This window comes from Sparus aurata, chromosome 7 (assembly GCF_900880675.1).
Source record: "Sparus aurata chromosome 7, fSpaAur1.1, whole genome shotgun sequence".
Taxonomy (NCBI): domain Eukaryota; kingdom Metazoa; phylum Chordata; class Actinopteri; order Spariformes; family Sparidae; genus Sparus; species Sparus aurata.
Genome location: NC_044193.1, coordinates 23154833 through 23173878, shown reverse-complemented (window position 1 = coordinate 23173878; position 19046 = coordinate 23154833). Strand labels below are relative to the sequence as shown.

Genomic DNA, 19046 nt, shown 5'->3' with positions numbered 1-19046 from the left:
CTTACTTATGATGCTTAAAATCAAATGCAACATACTTCTAATAGTTTAAACAAATGACTGAATGACAAAACTCACTCCCCTAGTCCAGAACATTTCCTGAAAGATTTCACCTAGTGACATGTAAATCGAATGCAACACAATGCTAAATTTTTTGTTATCAAGTCCCCCTTCCATAATAAATGTGTCCTTCTTGTTGTCTCACAGGTGAATGTTTGAGCTTCACTGTGTGGAATGATGCATGTGCAGAGTTTGACACTAGAAGGCTTTTTTCGCACCAATTGCTCAAAGTGTTGATTTTCTCTGAGCACATTAAAAGTCTAATTTTAAGAGGCGGGCCTATGAGCATGATTTGCGACATAGATAAATAGACAGAAATAGTTTAAATGTCAATCTCGGTGTAATATTCAGTAAACAACTGTAATGTGGAATCTAAAAAGCCAACACACTTAGATTGGACTTTACAGTAAGGTATGGAAACATCCTGTGTCTTTTGATATAGTAAATTCTTTTACTATATATATTTTTTTGTATTATTATTATTATTATTATTATTATTATCATTATTATTATTTTTAGAAAACCATGTAGGACACCTGCAGCCTTATCTTGCAGGTAATGTAGGTGGTCTGATAAGAATTATTATGGCATGGGAAAACACCAGTTCCTGATTGTCTAATAAACCAATTCAATTTTGATCAAGTTTATTAAATAACATGTAACCGTCGCAAATGTGCTTTTGCTTCTTGCTAGATTGATTAACCCTTAATGGTAAAAAAGATTTTTAAAAATATGACAGACACAGCTGTTTGTTTTTTTGTGGGTTTTCTTGTCTTTGTTTTTGGCGTTTCTTGTGCAAATAATCGGTCATATATTAATGATAATACTTTCGAAATTAATACACTCATGAAACATTTTTTTACTGCACATTGTCTTATTTCTGTATTGATACAACAACCAAACATTAGCCTACCATGGAGCAGTTTCTCATCATTCTCGGTCCTCATGGTGGAGCGACCTCCCATACTCCTGAAGATCACTGAGTCTCTACCCAGGAAATCTGCCGTCAGCCCTGTATACAACTCTCCACCTGTAGAGATGCATGGAGAGAGAACAAGTTTGTAAAGTGAGAGGTAGAAGAGTAAAAGACATACGACTGGAAGTAGGCAGAGAGGAGGGTAAAAGTGGAAATAGAGGGAGGGATTGGAAGAAAAGGGTTATAAGAGTGTGAACTAACAGCAGCAATGAAGGAAGAAAAGATTAGGGAAAAAATAAAGTTTGGTACAGAAGAGCAAATAGGAAACTGTGGGTGACGGGGAGAAATGTTGCGGTTCAGGCAAACGAGGCAAAGGAAGAGAAGGAAAAAAGCAATCGAACAAATCCAATAAAGAACACAGTGGGAGAGTAATCTAAAACCCAAACCTTAAGCCCCCCTCGTACAGCGAGTCCTCCGCTGAGACCAGAGACCATAGCCGAGGACTCAGTTTCAATTTCAACAACTCGGAAAATTGATTTTCTTGCAAACAGAAACAAAATATTTCCTGTTGCACATTTCGTAACTGAGTCTCGAAAAAACATTCGGCAGCCAAGGTTATCTGTTGTTAGTCAAGATGGAAGACCTGAAAACGGCTCGGAGCAGAAATCACCACAGCAGCTTTTAGATAACGAGGAATTATTCGAGATAGTGTTTCAGAGTAATCCAATTTGTTTTCTGAGACAACTGGTTGTAATTCTTACGAGCACGGTGCCCAAATTAGACGTGGAATCTGGCCACAGTGATCCCATGGGTGTGACTTAAATCTTCTTATTTTATTTGGCTGCAACAGTGACATTAGAAACAGACTCGCACAGACACACCCTTCTTTACATTACAAACACCCACAAACACATATGCAGTCAATTCGAACTCACATTCAGTCGAGCAAACCTAAACAGACACACAGAGTAACTGGTGATGACAGGGCCTATTGAGTTTTGGGAGTTTTGGGAGAAGCTCCTGACATCGGGGAGGGGAAAACATTATTGGGTTGATCTCTGATAATTAAGACTTTCATCATCATTTACATTGTTTGCATCGACCTCTTTTGTCTTTCCTATGTGTGCTTCATTGTGAGTTTAGTTGTTTTGTTTGATAATGTCAAAGATCTTTTTTCAAGGCTGGTGCACTCGGACTCTCTGTAAACAGCAATGGTCAATAAGAGCCCTGTTTGCTTTTTGCACACCTCGGATTTCTAATGAACAAAATCCATGGAGAGGTCAATGGTCACCGGCAGAGACGGAGCAGAAACCCTGAACACGGTGCCCGGTCGTGTGAGCATAACCTCCAGCCGTCTGGTCATCTTACACGACCCTGCCGACATTGAGGTAGGCCAGGAGATCTGTTGAGTCAGCATTTCACTATGTTGAAAGTGACATTTAAATGTGTCCAGGTGAACAAATCACCCTCCTCATCCCAGCATGTATGATTTAATATCTGTTTTTGTCCCCCAGTCTTCCTGCAGTGAGCTTCTGCAGGCCTAATGGCGTTCCTCTCGAGCTTTGTGTGTTGTTCTCTATCTACGTATGTGTCCACTGTAAAGCTCTGTTGGGGTCCAATCTGGCTCCATTTTGACGTTCCCCTGCCAGAAACAGCGCATTGTTGGATAAATTCTGATGCTGAAAGCACGCAGCTGCAAAGAGAATAGACTTGCACACACGCACATTCCTCCACCCTCAGTGGCTCTGAGGATTGTCTGTCACTGATATAAATCAAAATTATTACATGAATTAACTTTATCTGACATTCAGAGAGAAACACCCAGAACTATTTCACCTAATCAGCGCAGCTCCAATGTGCGGTGTGTGTGTGTGTGTGTGTGTGTGTTTTTTTACCTATTGGGGACCATTTTTGGCAAAACTACTGACCATGCCAGGACTTATAGTCCTCATGGGGACCAAAGACCAATCCGAATAAAGCAAAACATGATGGTCCCGGCAAAGTTTAAGGGTAAGGTTAAATATAGTGTTAGGCATAAGTTGGTTAGGGTATGGGTTTGGGTTAGGCTGTACAGATGAAGAGAGGCCACTGAAAAGTCATATCAAGTAAAGCAGCTTGTGTGTATGTCAGAGCCAAAGATGTTCTCCGTAGTTGCTTGGGGTTATTATCATATTAAAACATGTAGCATAGATCTGTGCAGAGCAGAGAAATGGATAGAAACAGGCTCTCTGTGTTTGACATTTTAAACAATTAGATGTGGCGGATAAAGAATACCAAGACACAGAACAACAGCTCTGTCACAGCAGATCAACTTGAGTAAATGATATTTTGTTATTCCGGCCAAGGGCGGGAAGGGTGGACCCAGCAGGTAGTCAAAACCACCCGAATACCATCGACACCAAACTATCAAGAATTACTGAGGTGAGGTGTCTGCACAGAGTCCAAGGCATACCAAAAGACAACACTGACACCAGCCACGGTCCGTTCACCCTGCTGCCTTCCGACAAGTGATACAGAAGTACCTACTGCCAGACCACCAGACTAAATACTTTGTCCACAAGAATCACCTGTTTGCATTGTATATGCTCTGTGTTTTTGGGTAGTACTTTTTTCATTATTTTGACAGTTGACAGTGAAGAGGATGACAGGAAGAGGAGGGAGGAGGGGTATGACATGCACAAAGGTTCCATGCTAAAATTAAACCTCAGATGTTGGATTTCTTTGTCGCCTGGACCATTCGGCTACCAGAGCACTCCGTGTTTTAAGTTTTTCACTATAATGGTATTGATGCGACACAAATTTCCTGTTGAAACTGGGAGAACTCATCTAAAAACACAGGGAAAACAACTTGGGACATACCACTGAAGGTGCTAGCGAAGGGGAAGCTGGGGTCATGTGGAACCTTCCCGCGTCCATTCTCCACATTCGTAGGATCCATCGTGAACACATGCTGGAGAGGAAAAATCACAAACAGTCATGAGTCATTCATTCCAGCAAGTCTGTTAGATAACGTCAGCCTCGCGTTTGTCCCTTCTCAAGAAACAGGCCTGGACTTCAACTTGAACATGAAGAATTTGCTTTATGTGCATCAGACTGTGGACCGGGTTACATTTTCTTCCATTTGGAAAGTCTTTCACCTTCTACCTTCTCCACTGGAGCACCTGACATTAATTATCTTGCTCAAGACAAATTCAAGGAGTCTATTTATATTGGGTACATTTCTCTTGCTTTTCTGTCCCGTGGTCCAGAGAGAAGTGGGACAGGAGCTGTTTTCAGTGTTCAGCCTGTGTTTGAGATTTATTTGTCCTTCCAGTGAACCCGTCTGTGTCCGTCTGAGAACTAAAGACGCTGTCTGAGAAACGAATAAATGCAGGATCAGTCGAGTTGCCAGAGTTCAAACACGTTTCTCACTCGGTTCCCAGAGCAGCAGTCCTGAGAGCTGGACACAGTATTCAGCTCGATTGTACACTCAGGAGCCAGCAGGGTTACAGAGTTAAACAAAGCCCATAACACTGTTATCAAATAAAAATTACACTTAAAATCCAAGCAGAATAAGAATTTTGCCGGTTCGTATGAGAACAGGTTTCATGACACTCGGGGTCCCAAACCTCAGTCAACACACACTGTGCAGTAAATGAGCGAGGTTCACGCAGGAAGTCATAATCTTTGACATTTACACGTAAAAGAAAGGAAGAAGAAAAATTCCACTCTGTCTCGCCAACTGATATTGTTAACGGAATCAATGGAACCTCTTTCATTGGCTGTGAGAAACGTCGAATGTCAGATGGGATTTTTCCTGGGAAAAGTATTCTGCTGCGTGGGAAGTGGAGCGACTCGGTGTGTTTTCAGCAGCAGTGCTAACAATAGACTGTTCGGAAAAGTAGGATGGACTGAGTTATCAGCATGATCAAAACTGAAAATTCAGGTACAATGTAAGTATATGTGTCAGAGGAAGAGTCAGCAAAAACCAGGAAAACAAAACCATTAGACCCATACTTTCAGCCTGAAAATGCCTCCAAAATTTAAAGTGTTTAAACATGTTTGATGGATCGCCATTTTGCATCTCACCGCACCAAATCCTTTTTTTCTGTCTCCAGCGGTGAAGGAATAAGGAAACAATTAAAGCAGCAGACTTGTGCTTTCTTCGTCATTCACCAGTTAGTTGATTTCACCTGACGAACGCTGGCCACGTCCTCGGATTGTGTGATTCGTCGGGTCAAAGTGGGGTCACTGCGGACAAAAGGCCTTTTGTTTTTTAGCCCCTCTACGCCCACTTCAACGACATCAGCGTACCAGGCTGCCTCTGCCAGAGTGGCCAGGGTGAGATCAAGGCGTGTTTCTGGGATAAAACGCGAATGGAAGGCGACAGGGGCCTACAATTAGACCTTGTGTTTGATTCAAGTCCATATAACTGACTTGAGTGTCCTCACAGTGAACTCGGTGTGTGCATGAGTCTCTGTTCCTCTAATAGACAATGGAGTATTGTTACTGGGAGGGTGAGTCTTCCACCGAACGGAGACCACAGGGGAGATGATGACATTGAAGTCTGCGAGATAAAAATACTGTAAGAAACAAAGTGGACAATGCGGACACCCACGCATGTTAAGTTTTGTACGTGCACCAACACATTCACGGTCACCGGTGCAGTGAAACGTGCTGAGTAACATGGATACAGAAAATTCCTACTGTCAGAAACACACCATAGGATTATATATACGCTGGCTTATCCAGCAGGTCTGAGGAAATAAGGAGAGACAGTTTATTTCTTTATTTGATCCACATGTAGCTGTTTGAATGAGTTTCACAGGTGTCAAAGGGAACATGTGCAGCCTACCAGCACGCACAATGCTTATACACACAATCACACTTAATGAAATGTGAGCTGATGAGGGGTATTAAAAAAAAATGCTCTGAATCTTGTCTCACCCTAAGACCCACATTATTTCTTCCAATTGTGGATTCATGTGGATTTCTTTTCTAAATTAAAAATTGAGTCTGTGGATTGTATGATCACTTCTTTGTCGATTTTAAAGTTGTACCAGATGTACTTTTTCCATCCAAAACTAGAAATCCTCCATTTGAAGAGAAGTGGTACTTACGCTCGCAGAGGAAGATTTCTTTTCTGCAGATACTGCGCGATAAAAATGGAATTGTTAGCGGTGATGTACAGCGCGTGATTTTGTGCTGCTTGTTGGTCTTGTTCTCATCACATTCACTCTAACTCGTATTTCTGCTCGTGTTTCCATCTGCTCTCTGCTCTCCGTCTCCCACACTGCCGAGCACTTTAAGCCCGCTCGTTAGTCATCCTCATTCTTTCAGCACCTTGCTTGAACGTCACTGCATGAAGTCCCCATCGGAGTGTGTGTGTGTGTGTGTGTGTGTGCGCGCGTGTGCGTGTGTGTTATGTGGGTGGATTGGCACACAGTGAGTGTCTGTAAGTTTTTCTGCGTATTCCATTTTTTCAGTGCATATTGGGCATTACAACCCCAATTCCAGAAGAATTGGGATGTTGCGATTTTTCCATTTTGTTGTGTTACAGGCATCAAAATTCACGAGTGTGTATTTAAAACAATAACGTTTATCAGTTTGAATATGGATTGGTTTGTCTTTGTACTGTATTAAATAGCATAAAGGTTGAAAAGCATTTCTAAAGGATTGTATTCTGTTTTTATTAATGCTTTATCCCTTTTTTGGAATCAGGGCTGTATTTGCAAGAGACTGTGTAGTTTTAGGGTCGTATGTGTGTTTGTGTGTGTGTGTGTGTGTGTGTGTGTGTGTGTGTGTGTGCCTGTGTTATCTCATTATGATCGGGGGGAATGGTGTGGCTGCCGGCTCAGCTGATTAGACTGTCAGAGTCACTTTGACCAAACTCTGCCAAGACAAATACACTCGAGTGCAGTGATACAGAGAGAGAGAGAGACATCCAGGCCACTTTGTACTCAGCTGTGCCAAGCACAACACATCAGGACCTCCACTGCAAAACCGTCGAGACAAGCGACTACTGACACAAATGTGTGCACATTGGTATCATTTAATCTGGACCCTAAATCAGATGCCTTAAAGCGAGGCTATGTAAATTCAAACTGCTAACGTAGCACACTGAAAAGTCCGACTTTAGCGATGATGAAACGAAACATCTCTCAGTTTCACACACTCAGGAGTTTTCCTGCTACAGCCTCATTTGGTCTGGTACGACCACTGGCTTTTATCATGGCTAATGTTAGCTAACAATATTATAATGCTGTGATTCAGCATTAAACATCATCCCACGGCTGTCATTTTTGGCAACAATGGCTGCTGCTCAGTGAAACCTAAAAACAGTGATTTAACAGTGATGTCTGTTTTTTTTTTTTTTTTGTATCAGTTCCCACAAGCTTCTTTGGGATTCATTTTCAGATTTACTATTTTTCATCAAAACAGCAAAGGCAAAGGCTTTTAATGTCATAAAGGAAATTCATACCATAAGAAGTACATGAAGGCTGAGGAAAACAAATCATTGCAACTACAAAGAACGACCAGAGACGTATAAAAGTGATCGTCTCTGTTACATGTCATGGAGCTGAGATACAGTTACGTCTCACACGGGGTCTTCTGTGTCAGACTCTCAGTTTGAATCACATCATACCGCCGCCGTCCCCGTCCCATCGCTCTTCCTCTCTCCCACTGAGCTGAACAAAGCAGACATCCACCTTATGTGCTCCCAGCTCCAACCAGCCTCTCATCTGGCTCTCCATCCGCCTCCCCCTCTTGTCCTCCCTCACTTTTAAAGTCTTTGATTGAGTAGTGCTGCGAGTGTATATAATTCTTTCCCAATGAAGCAGTCGAGTCGAGGTAGTGCGGCGTTACAAAAATGTTAAATCTGTAAAAATTCCAGTTTGGACTCACTTCAGGTATCTTAAAGGCGACTGGGCCGACCAACGGACCTCATTTGATATGGTGTTGTACTTGGCCATACCGGCGCTGTCCAGTCACATAATGGCTGGGCTGCCTCTCTCACCACTCAGCTCTCACTCTAGTTGACAGCATGGGAAGCCCGCTCTCTCATTTCAACTCTGGTGAAAGCAAGCGAAAAGCCGAAAAAGACGGATAAAAAGTATAAAACGAGCGAGAGACAGAGAGCTGATTAAGAGTTATGATAATAATTAAAGTGCCGTTAAAACTGACATGAAATGCCAAGTGAAAGGCCTAGAAACGACGGAAAAAACCCCGCCGGCAAAGGCAGAAGCAGTAAAATCAGAGGCTTCATTCATCCCCACTTTGTACGGCTCTGATCCAAAGGCAACATACGTGGGAAAAATAAGAGGGTGATTTATGAGCAATTAATATTTTATTATGCTTTCAATCTTTTTAGTCCACTTTTTATCCACGTTGATGCTGTTGGCCCCACTGAAGAGCCCCCCATCCCCACCCCCCCGCGCGCTGGACTCGAAGCGTCCCATGTGGAGCACTTACAAAAGGTTGTCGTGGAGGTCTGCCATCACGATGAGAGGAAGTGAGTTATTCAGGGGGTTTCTTCCTAAGTGCCAGAAAGCAGAACTGTGGAGTAAAAGTGGGCTTTCACTGAAAAAATGGAGCATGTGAACTGATCCAGTTCTACAGCACAGCGCCGCTGTTTGTGTGTTCAATCCGCCGGTTGTTGTTAGGTGCATGTACATGTCTGCTTCAGTGTGTGTGTGTGTGTGTGTGTGTGTTTGTCAATCAGTGTCTTTCCGCACATTTGCGTCTATATATTTATGTTTTTAATGCGCGTGCCTTTCATCACGTTTGTGTGTGTTTCTGTCTGTATCTCTGCCTATTTATATGTTCTAGTTTGTGTCATTTGTTTTGTTTGATTATGTGTGTGTGCACGCATGTGTGTGGTCCATGGTCCCTTGTATGTCGTCACTGTGATACGGTGGTTTATTTTCACATACATGACACAGCTCCGGGCTGCTGTGTCACTCACCATGGGGGGGGGCACCAGTCTGTGTCCGACCGAGGCGGCGGCGACACACACACAGACATACACTTTACATTGTAGTTTCACATGTGTCAGGTACCGAGACGAACACCATGTGGTGAGAATGAATCCAAATACTGTTTTCTCTCGAGAAGTTCAATAAACTGGGACACACTGTTAGCTAGATGGAATTACATTTTTATTGCAGAAAAATGTCAAAATAGATTTGACAGTTTTATATGCATGAAAAATCCCAACAACCTCCTACAACTATAAAAACTACTGATGCTCCTCTCCATCATGAGCATACGTCACTTGAATATTGCTAAATGCCTCCCTTTGTTTTCATCTTTGAATGAGAGAATGAAATATCGGGAGGATTATCCGACACCGCAGTGTAATAACAGCCCGTCCAACATTTTCAAAACACGGCCTGTCCCTGAGAGAGACTGTTTCTTCACCGCTTATGTAAAACAAGCCTGATCCATGTCGTATTTCTTGCTACATTCAGCAACCTTGCGTCAAATCTTTGGATGGACGGAAACCACAAGACAGAGGGACAGAACGGGTATGTGCATGTCTGCTCCCTAACTGAGATGAAACACCTCAAGGGTCAAAGGTCATCCCACCCAAAGTCCGGTCCTAGGGCTCGTGGCCTCTGTCTCCCCCCCCCCCCCCGAGAGGTCAGACAAACACCCAGGTGTGCGTTCTCCGCCAGTTAACGATTGGTTAAATAAATGAACAGGCTCCCCGCGGTGTCGTCCATTCACACAGACACTCCGACGAGCTGAAAGGACGCGGTTGTGGTCTGAGTGATGATCAGTTCGGAGGGCTGAGGTTGATTTAATACACCTATAGTTGATAAATCCTGGGAGTCGCTTCATATGTAGAGATACAAACACACATCTTCCTAACATGAACCCATTTTTGAAATAAATTTTGCTGGGCAGCAGTAGAGTCAACTTCCTTCATCATCATAAACTAGTCAACAATAGCTCACAGTTAAACATGCTTTAACCCAGGGCTTTATTTAGGAAGATTGCGATTACAATCTTTCCGCAATCTGCAGACATTTGTGAGGGATGTGCACCGCAAAGTTAAAGTGTTGAACCATGACTCCATTATCAACACAATACATGGACACACTTTGTTTTGTAACACATTGATATGTGATTCCAAACTCAACTATTTTTTGCCTGCACCATACTTCAGTAAACTGTTACATTAGAGTGAAGGCAGTAGGTCCTGTCTGCGGTTAGATTACGGCAAAGAAAGAACTTTGGTTCAGCTTGTGACAAATTCTTTTCAGTTTGTAACCTCGGCTTTGGTTTGGCCAAGGTTTGGGAATTATTGTAATTTGGGTAAAAAGATATCACATGGAACAATGCCGCATTAAAATATCTTGAAACAACTCGACCTTTGTTATATATTTTCTTGAATTGTGTACTTACATTTGACCAAATGTTTCTTGAACATGGTGAGATAGGATGATTTTAGACATTTGTGTTAATTTCTCAGGGAATAATGCATGGATCTTGATGGGAAACAAATCTGGCATATTTCGGTGAGTACAAAAGTAGACTGTTAGACAGGAATTTCCATGTGAAAGTCATGCTGAGTGTCATGTAAAAAAAAAGAAAATTCACGCCCATGTCCATGAATGTGATAGATTAGATTTCATGACTATTCACAAACTGCTGTGATACTTTGCTACGTGCCAACAATCGATTAGTTCAAGTGTTTTGCAAGAAATTTCCCAGAGAGTAGAATCTAAGAATCCAAACTGGAGACCTACTTTCCTACAACATCTGCTCAGTGCCAACCATCAAAGATTCCCCTGACTTATTTTTCTATCTCCACTTTTTCTTTTCCTTGTTCTTCAAAGATGCAGACCACCGTATAGTGTTGCCCTGTTACTGTGCTCAGAGTATTTCAGCACAAACAGAGGAGGACATTTGCTGGTTTTCATGATGTCCCCGAAAGATCCTGAGTCCGAAAACCACACTGAGTTTGAGAGATTAAGTGGGAGGTAGAAAACGGCATCAAGGAGAACACACACACTGTGAAGAGCACCCGAGCCCACAAGAGAAAGAAAAAATGCTGCAGTGCACTTTCTGTACACACAATCCATTACACACTCTTCCCACTAAAGGGTTGGCCCTCTCCCACTCCTCTGTCTCCTTCCCCCCTCCCTCACTCATTGCCAACACCCAGCTTTCCTCTCTCCTCATGCCCAGTTCGCCCCCTTCCTGCTGGGAAAGGCAAGGCTGCACCCTGCGCTGCGATCTGGAGGACCGCCGTGAAACAGCGAACTACGAGTCGTTCTTAATGGCTCCATTCATTGCTTCTTGTCTTTCAAACGGCTCCAAGCGTGAGACTCCACAGAGGGTCCCTCTGAGCTGAGTGGCTGTGTAGAGAGCCAGCCTGTGCACTTGAAAGGATGTATAGAGGGCCCAGCGCCGCGGCTGAGTAGCCTTACAGAAAGCCTCATGGCAGCGCTGCCTGCTGAGGCTTAACATTGAACCCCCGGGATCTGAGAACACAGTAGAGCCCGTCTGAGCTACAAAAACATCTTGGCACCAGCCATATTTGTTTCATTAGCCTGGTTTCCTCCACAGAGGCCACTCATTGATTCCTTATCATCTCATATGTACACTGCTTTAAGTGTATAATAATACAGTGGCACCCTGCCTCTATATTGCTACTTATAGTATAATAATAAAGACATTTCTGCACGTAAACTAGTTGGACAGCCATTCTTTTGAACTTTTATGGACTTTGTTTGAATCAATCGTCTGCTGAGTTTTGCTTAAGTCTGTGTTACTTGGCCAATATTAAGTTGTCTGGTGTTCAAACAACTTTCACCATATTTGATTGACTGTATTTGAATAACATAAAACTAAATGTAATCAGAACCAAAAGTCCTTGTGGTGGCGGTCCAGAACATCCTCAACAGAAAAACAACTGTCAAAGCAGTTTAACATTCAGTTGCATAACGTAACTTCAGTCATGAACAACATGCATAACTTAAGTTAACATTAACATACATTACATAATTTGTAACGTAGTTGATTTGACCCTGTTTTCCTAAACTTAACCCAGTAGTTTTCTTGCCTAAACCCAACCAAACATAACAGTGATATGTCTTGTTTTGGGAGTCACTGGCAACTGACCCATTCAGTCGTTTAGGTGAGTAGATAGGATGTGTTGAAAACTAAAAGTCTTTCTGTGATGTAAAGGAATTTTATCTCTCATTAAACCTACAGAAATTGATCACCAAACTTAGTTTTTAGACTCTTTTAGTGTATTTTTTTGTGCATCGTCGTCTGCACATTTTTCAGTCACAAGTCCAGTCATCCAGCGTTCATGAATCTCCCAATACACCATAAATCTATGTGGAGAGCTGTTTCCTGCAAAGACAAGTAAGCTGTGTGCTTAATTTAATTCAACACTTAAAGACAGAACGAAGTGTGTGACTAACTGGTGAACACAATGGAGCAGTTAGCTATAATTAGCAAAGTAGATGGTGGAGGCCAAATCAGAGCAATGACAGTTCATAGCTCTATGTGAATATTTTGATTGCTTTCATCAGGTGTCGGAAAACAGAACTTCAAATGAATAATAATGTTGCCCTGCTAACACCAGCCAACAAGCATCAGTTGGCTACTATATTTCTGGGAGTTTCTCTCTGGGTCATTCTGCCTCCTAGTGTATAGAAATTGCTTTACGAAATTTCAGCATTAACTGTCAATTCATGTTTAAGAAGAAATCAACTTATCAACTTGCATTTGCTCCAAAATTGACATCACTCTTATTATCACACTGTCTGCTGGCAGTTTGTGACTTGTAATTTAAAGCAATAACACTGGAAATGTTCATGCCAAGGAGTGACTAAAAAGGAAAACTCAAATTCTCGTCAGTTAATATCTAAGTAAACCGCAGAGTCTTTAACAGTCTCTAACAGCGACACAGTGCAGAGAAAAGTGGGTATAATTTACAGTTTCCAAACATTTCCTTTAGGAAATGGAGGCGGAGTGAGGCGAGCATACAGTAAAATATGTGTTCTTACACAACTGTGACAGCTGTATATCACTGAGCTTTTCCTCAAAAACACCAACTAATTCTTATTTTTCACATTTAGTTGCCAACACAAAGGATTTATGTCTTCGTGGGTACGGATGTGTGTATTTTTGCTGAGACATTCCCCCTCTTAAGATACTTTGCAGCCCTCCACAGTGATCCCCCAGGCGCTGCATCCCCAGGCGCTGCATAAATGCACACACACACTGACTGTCTTCACCCTGGCTTACCTCTCCTCTGTGCCCCACATTTATGAAGGCACACATGGGCTGGAAGGCGCCGGTGCCACAGGCCAGGAGGTGGGTGCGGTTGTAGGGCTGCAGGAGGCGAACAAAGTTGGCACACTCCGTCTGCGAAACACAGATACATACACACAGATTAAAACCTTGTATCTCAGAGAAATATGTGAAATGTAATATATGTTGTGTCAAATGTTATTTGGTGTCAGTGTGAACGCTCAAAGACTGTAGGGTGAAGTGTTTTATGTTCTCGTTTTGGAAACTGACCAAACAAGTGAAGAGTGCAACTTTCTTTTTAACTAAACAAATAAAAAATGTTTCCTTTCGTTAAATAGTAATGATATAGTCTGATATTTCTGTGCAGGTACGGGATGTGACCTTCCCTTCACTCTTGCACACATGTTACACACGCATAAACCCATAAAAACAGGGGAAGGACCCTTTAATAATTAGACTCACACAGTCCAACAGTAACTGTCAACCAAACGCAGCTAAATTGATTTTCAGGCTATTGAACAGAACCAAAACTTTTTCTTAACGAGGCTTATCGATCCCACATGTTTGCAACGAGGGCCAAGGTACGAGCTTTATTAGATGAAATTTCACCACTGCAGTGCAGTGCATAGGACTCGTATCTCTGACTTTTGGATTTCAGCCAACGTGACAGGCTGATGTTGTAGAAGAGCTTTCAACACATTCAGGCTGAAGGAACACTGCATCACATCAGAAGTACCCGGGTGCCAAAATGAAAAAGTGATAATAATGTGAACTGTGAGTTTTGAGTCATGACACCAACAATAACTCTATTGTTTTACTTGAGCTTTGAAAAAGAAAGACAGAAATATGATCCTATGTCTTCATTGGCTGTTTGATAAACTAGGTAACAAGTGGACGATCATAAAAAGGTCAGACACTCGAACACACATTAGAGAGAGAACAAAAGAAGTGGCGACTCAGGAAACGAGTATCGAGATGTTTCTGTACTAGACGGAGGTCCAGAGGAAGCACAGGGCACGAATACTTCCTTCTTCCGGTCTATAAAAACAGCGGTGACAAAACGGGTGTCAGCTGAGAAGGAAAGGGGATTGGCCTGGTGTCATTCACACACGTTGACAAGGTCAAACTCATACATGCACAATGAGCGTCTGGCGTGCAGGCAAGAGTGTGTTTTCATGCGCAAATATCGAAACAGACTGGCTGAATCAGATCCAAGTGTGTTGTTGTCCTTAACTTTTAAGGGTGTATGGGTTGTGTTGCTTGTGTATGTCTTTTTCTTTTAACGCTTGAACGTGTGCTCGTCTTTCTTGTGTTTTAACAAGGGTGTGTGTTGTGCGCAGATGAGTCCAGTAAATCTGTCACTGTGCGTTTGCGTGTGGCCCGCCTCCCTCTCACAGCCGAAGTCGGACGCTCAAACGTTGTTGATCGCTTCCTCGAGTGCTTTGAGGCGCCGTAGACCTGATGTAAACCATGTCAGCGCAGTCCAACACATAGTTTACATCATGGCGTTGCCCGTCCCCCGCTGGCTCATGTCTCAGCCCAAACAAAACCAGACCAGTAATAAACTAAACAAAACCACTTTTATATTGCTTTCAATTAATCTACATTTGCTGCTGATTATTCAATCGACACATAAAAGGGGCATCTGCGTCTAACATGGTATATCCCTGTTGCTTTACCAGTATAAACTCTCCAGCCGACTGGAATCATATACATTAAAGGCCGGGCTTTACACTATGTCTCTGCTCCGTACAGAAGATATACGAGGTCTAGAACAGCCTACCGAGTGGACTGAGAGCGAACAGAAATCTGTCTCTCCAAGGTTTCCGTTCTGCTACTCGGGGAGTCGTCTTGGAGATCTGTGTGGCCGAGGAGAGCGAACAGAGGAATTATATGTTGAAAAGAGAAAATATGTCTCTGCTCTCCCGCCCTGGGATCTGGGGTTGTACGTATCTGTGTGGTCTGCCTGAGATGAAGTGGCAATCCAGGGAGTGGTGCTGAACAGAAAATGAAGTGGTTTGATTACCAAATCTGGTTCCTCTCACTGACATGTCAGGGAGTTGTCTTAACATCCAGCCAGGCATTGGAAATGGAGGCATTTAATCACTGCATAAATAGCCAAGGTCAGGGCTATGTTTCTGGAAACAAAAGCTCTGAATGTTCATATATTAACCTCTGATTATCAAGGGGAGGACGGCCGACCACAAACACTCATTCCAAGCAATGACAAGCTGCTCATTCACACAGTTCAAACCTTGAAAAAACCACAGTTTTGTGTCTTGGGGGTTAAGAGAGGTATGTTTAGCATTTTAAATATCACATTATAACAGCATTTTCTCTGGGACATATGTATCATTAACATAAACAAACAAGAACATGGTCAAGAACTTTGGCTGGCTCTCCTGGCCTTCACAATATGCAGTAATAGGACTGATTTCCCATGGAGTCCGGTGATTTTTTAACAAGGGTACTGTGATTCTAAAGCTTAAGATTTTAAAGTTCAATAGCAGGTGAAGATGTGAAATAACAACAGCAAAAGCACTTACCACAAGTCCAATAATGGTCGAACAACTGTACAACTGGTTAACCATATTAATTACAAGTTAATTCAAAACCTGAGTGCTTCGATGACAAACTTGTATACTATTCCAACATTCAGTATGACTTTCAGTGTACTGAGCAAAAGAAACTTGGTTTGAAGAAACAAAGTAGGTGACTCCAGAGAGCAGCAATCAACATTTTTCTTCTTCATGACAGAAACAGAAAATAGGGTTTCTTGCGAGATGTGGTCTTCATTTTGAGAAGTATGAACAGCAACTCTACCACACACTACATATCATTTTAATCACTGTCCGAATTGTTACAGTTAGTAGAACACAGTATCGTAACTTGGAAATGAATCTAGATATGACTTTTGGCGATGATACATAAATATGTTTCACATATGCATTCAAGAGAAAGTTTTTCATGCTTTTTCTTCTCAACGTTTGCCCCGGACAGGCCGACAGCTCTGAACCTTCAACCCCTCTGGTACATTTGCTGATTCATATTGCTGACATTTAAAGGGGTTTGTCAAAGTGGTGCACTGGTGACTTATCAGGACTTAAATGGCATCATTCATTGGAATGGTATTTTCTCAATCACGCTTTCTTAGAGAGAACATTGGTTCTCTCTAAGAGAGCAGTGGTTCAAATGCTAAAATAAATATCGCTGTGTTGGTGGTGTTCCCACAGCGTTATAATTACAGTATTATCGGTCCAGGACTAAAACTGCATCGACTAATCACCTTTTTGTAATGCCATAGCTTCATCACTCAGACAAAAAAGGTTTTGCAACATGTGGTGATGTTGTGAAAGGGTCTTGAGAAACCTGAGCTATGACCGTTTCTTGGACCTAAACAATAGTTATTGTTGCCTACAGGAATGGAATGTAACTAAGTACATTTACTTAAGTACTGTACTTAAGTATAGTTTTGCGGTACCTGTAATTTAATAACTTGATAACTGATGTCACTAGTTACTTCGCAGACTGCATGCTGCAACTGGACCAAAGTGGCACATTTTTGAATGAATGTATATTATCAGTTATCAGATTTCAAATATAGACATAAAAATGCTGAATAAAAAATCTGACAATCGACCAAGTGGGTAATACAGTATATACATATACATCGGTAAATATATGTATAATTTGCTTTTACTTGCTTTATTGCAGGACACTTGATACTTAGGTTCATTTAATATCAGATGCTTTAAGACTTTTACTAAAGTGCCAGTCGTAAATGTGACCTTCACGTTTGCCAAAGTAATTTTTTAACACAATATCTTAACTGCTCCCAAAAGAGACTTTGATTAGTTGGATTGTAGCTTTGGATCAAAGTTAATCATGATGTAAGACGAACACCAACATGGCAATATCAGATACACCAAAGGGTGAACAGTGGAAGCTTGGGGCCAGCGATGAGCTGGAGAATGGAGAATTTTATTTGGTAATATTTCACTTTTGTGGCCTTATAAAGTGTATTAGCGATGTCCATGGAGCACAGTGGTAGAGCCAACATGGAGCCAGCAGCAAAGCAGCCAAACTTGCTCTGTGATGGCTGACCCCGGCAGGGAGAGGCAAGTTTAGACGTGGAGAGCAGTTTCCAGTATAAACAGCCAATGTAAGTGGAGAGAAGTCAGATTCTGAAATACTAACAGGATATGAGGACCAACACTTTCGTGTACACAGACACACACAAATATGCACACAGACAGGAATACAGTGAACAGGACCTCATAGACAAACACAATTACAGACATTCACAAACATCATAAAAGCAGTTCAAAGCCGGACAGCTGGATGGACCGGCCTCTCCAAGTCTTTGGTCTCAACCGCTGTTTGATCCTCAAAGAAGCCCATAGTTCTGAGTGCTTTTGATTTTCAAACTGCACTGAAAACATGCAGTCATGGCAAGAGACTCTCGCCAAACTGCATGAGACGATTTTTCCAAAAATTCTACCAACTCCACCCACCATGTAACCAATCAATATTAACTTCTTAATCAAAAACCACAGTCACCTACTTGACTTTCTGGCAGGCGTCAGAGCTGCAGCCTTCATTTCCTAACAGTTTGGCAACAGTAAGAGCAGAAGACGGGCAGAGACAGACCACACTTGGTCTCTGGCCTCTGCAGCATCTTTTTCTCATTAATATTAAACAAAAAACATGAAGGAGCCACAGAGAGCCGAGCTGCTGCATCGTCCTGAATCTGGAGCCCATATGGATTACTGCTTAGTACTATACAATGCCACAGTGTAAACAGTGACGTTTACTTTCAGACAAGGGATTTACAGTTTTTTAGTTAGAAACATAAACATGATTCACTATTGCACAAGCCAATATGGAGCATGAGAGTGCTTACAGTGTACTTCGATCCCATCAAAGACTCGGTAATTGGAGGAAATAAGTTTAGGTACCATTCTTAGCAAACGTCTCGTCACCACTGTCACAGAGATATCTGGTTTCTGTGTTCCACAGAGTAGCGGCGTCCAAAATAACAGGAGAAATGTGAGTTTACTCATTCATTGAGTCTACGATGGAGATGTGAAGGTAGACAGAAATGGAGACAGGCTGCTTACGAAAATGAGCCTGGCTCCATTTTCGTAGGCAGCCTGTCTCCATTTCTGTCTGCTTTTCATGCCTTCAAATCTTCCCTGTAGATTTCGTGCCCACAATCAGTGAAAAATACACAGTGAAGCGAGGCTTATAGGGATCCAATCTAAATGCAGATGGTGTCATTATTGGTTAATCCTTACATTGTACAATTGCTATTGACTTCCCAACAATGAGTGAAAACAAAATACTTGCCTAGTGCCAGTTTATGTAGAAGGTTGATGTTTTTGAATTAAAGTGCCATTGCATTGTTTACAGAGTATATCACTTTCCTGTCTATTCACCTGTTGCACTATGCACCTGTATTATTATCACACGGTCCTTCTGATGAGTACGTCTTTAATAAGTTCCTCATAAGTCCTCATAAGATGCTTATTAACATCATTATGTGGTAATAAGACTATGTAGATGTTTATTATAGCATCATAAACATATGTATTGGTTTTCAGGACTCAATTTCGAAATGACTGCAAGAAGTGTTTGAATTTTAAAAAAGTCACTTATGACAGTGTTTTCTATTTTGCCTTCTATAGTCAAGTTATAGACGGTAATATGCAACTGAAACAACTGTGTTAAGAATAGTGAAATATTACCTTAATGGTAAAAAAAAACATTCTACAGTGAGTAGGACAGAAGACAAAAACTGTGGCACTCTCAAGACCTT

General features: G+C 41.9%; 1 protein-coding gene across 3 annotated transcripts in view; it reads right to left on the bottom strand.

Annotated features, from left to right (window-relative positions):
* sema3bl (sema domain, immunoglobulin domain (Ig), short basic domain, secreted, (semaphorin) 3bl) overlaps window positions 1–19046 on the bottom strand; it is a 71397-nt gene that overhangs the window by 19604 nt on the left and 32747 nt on the right. For all 3 annotated transcript variants that reach the window (XM_030422823.1, XM_030422822.1, XM_030422824.1), the window contains exons 4-6: window positions 13223–13342; window positions 3833–3923; window positions 971–1087 (exon numbers count right to left, since the gene is read on the bottom strand). In XM_030422823.1, coding sequence (XP_030278683.1) covers window positions 971–1087; window positions 3833–3923; window positions 13223–13342 — 328 coding nt within the window. The remainder of the gene's footprint in view (window positions 1–970; window positions 1088–3832; window positions 3924–13222; window positions 13343–19046) is intronic.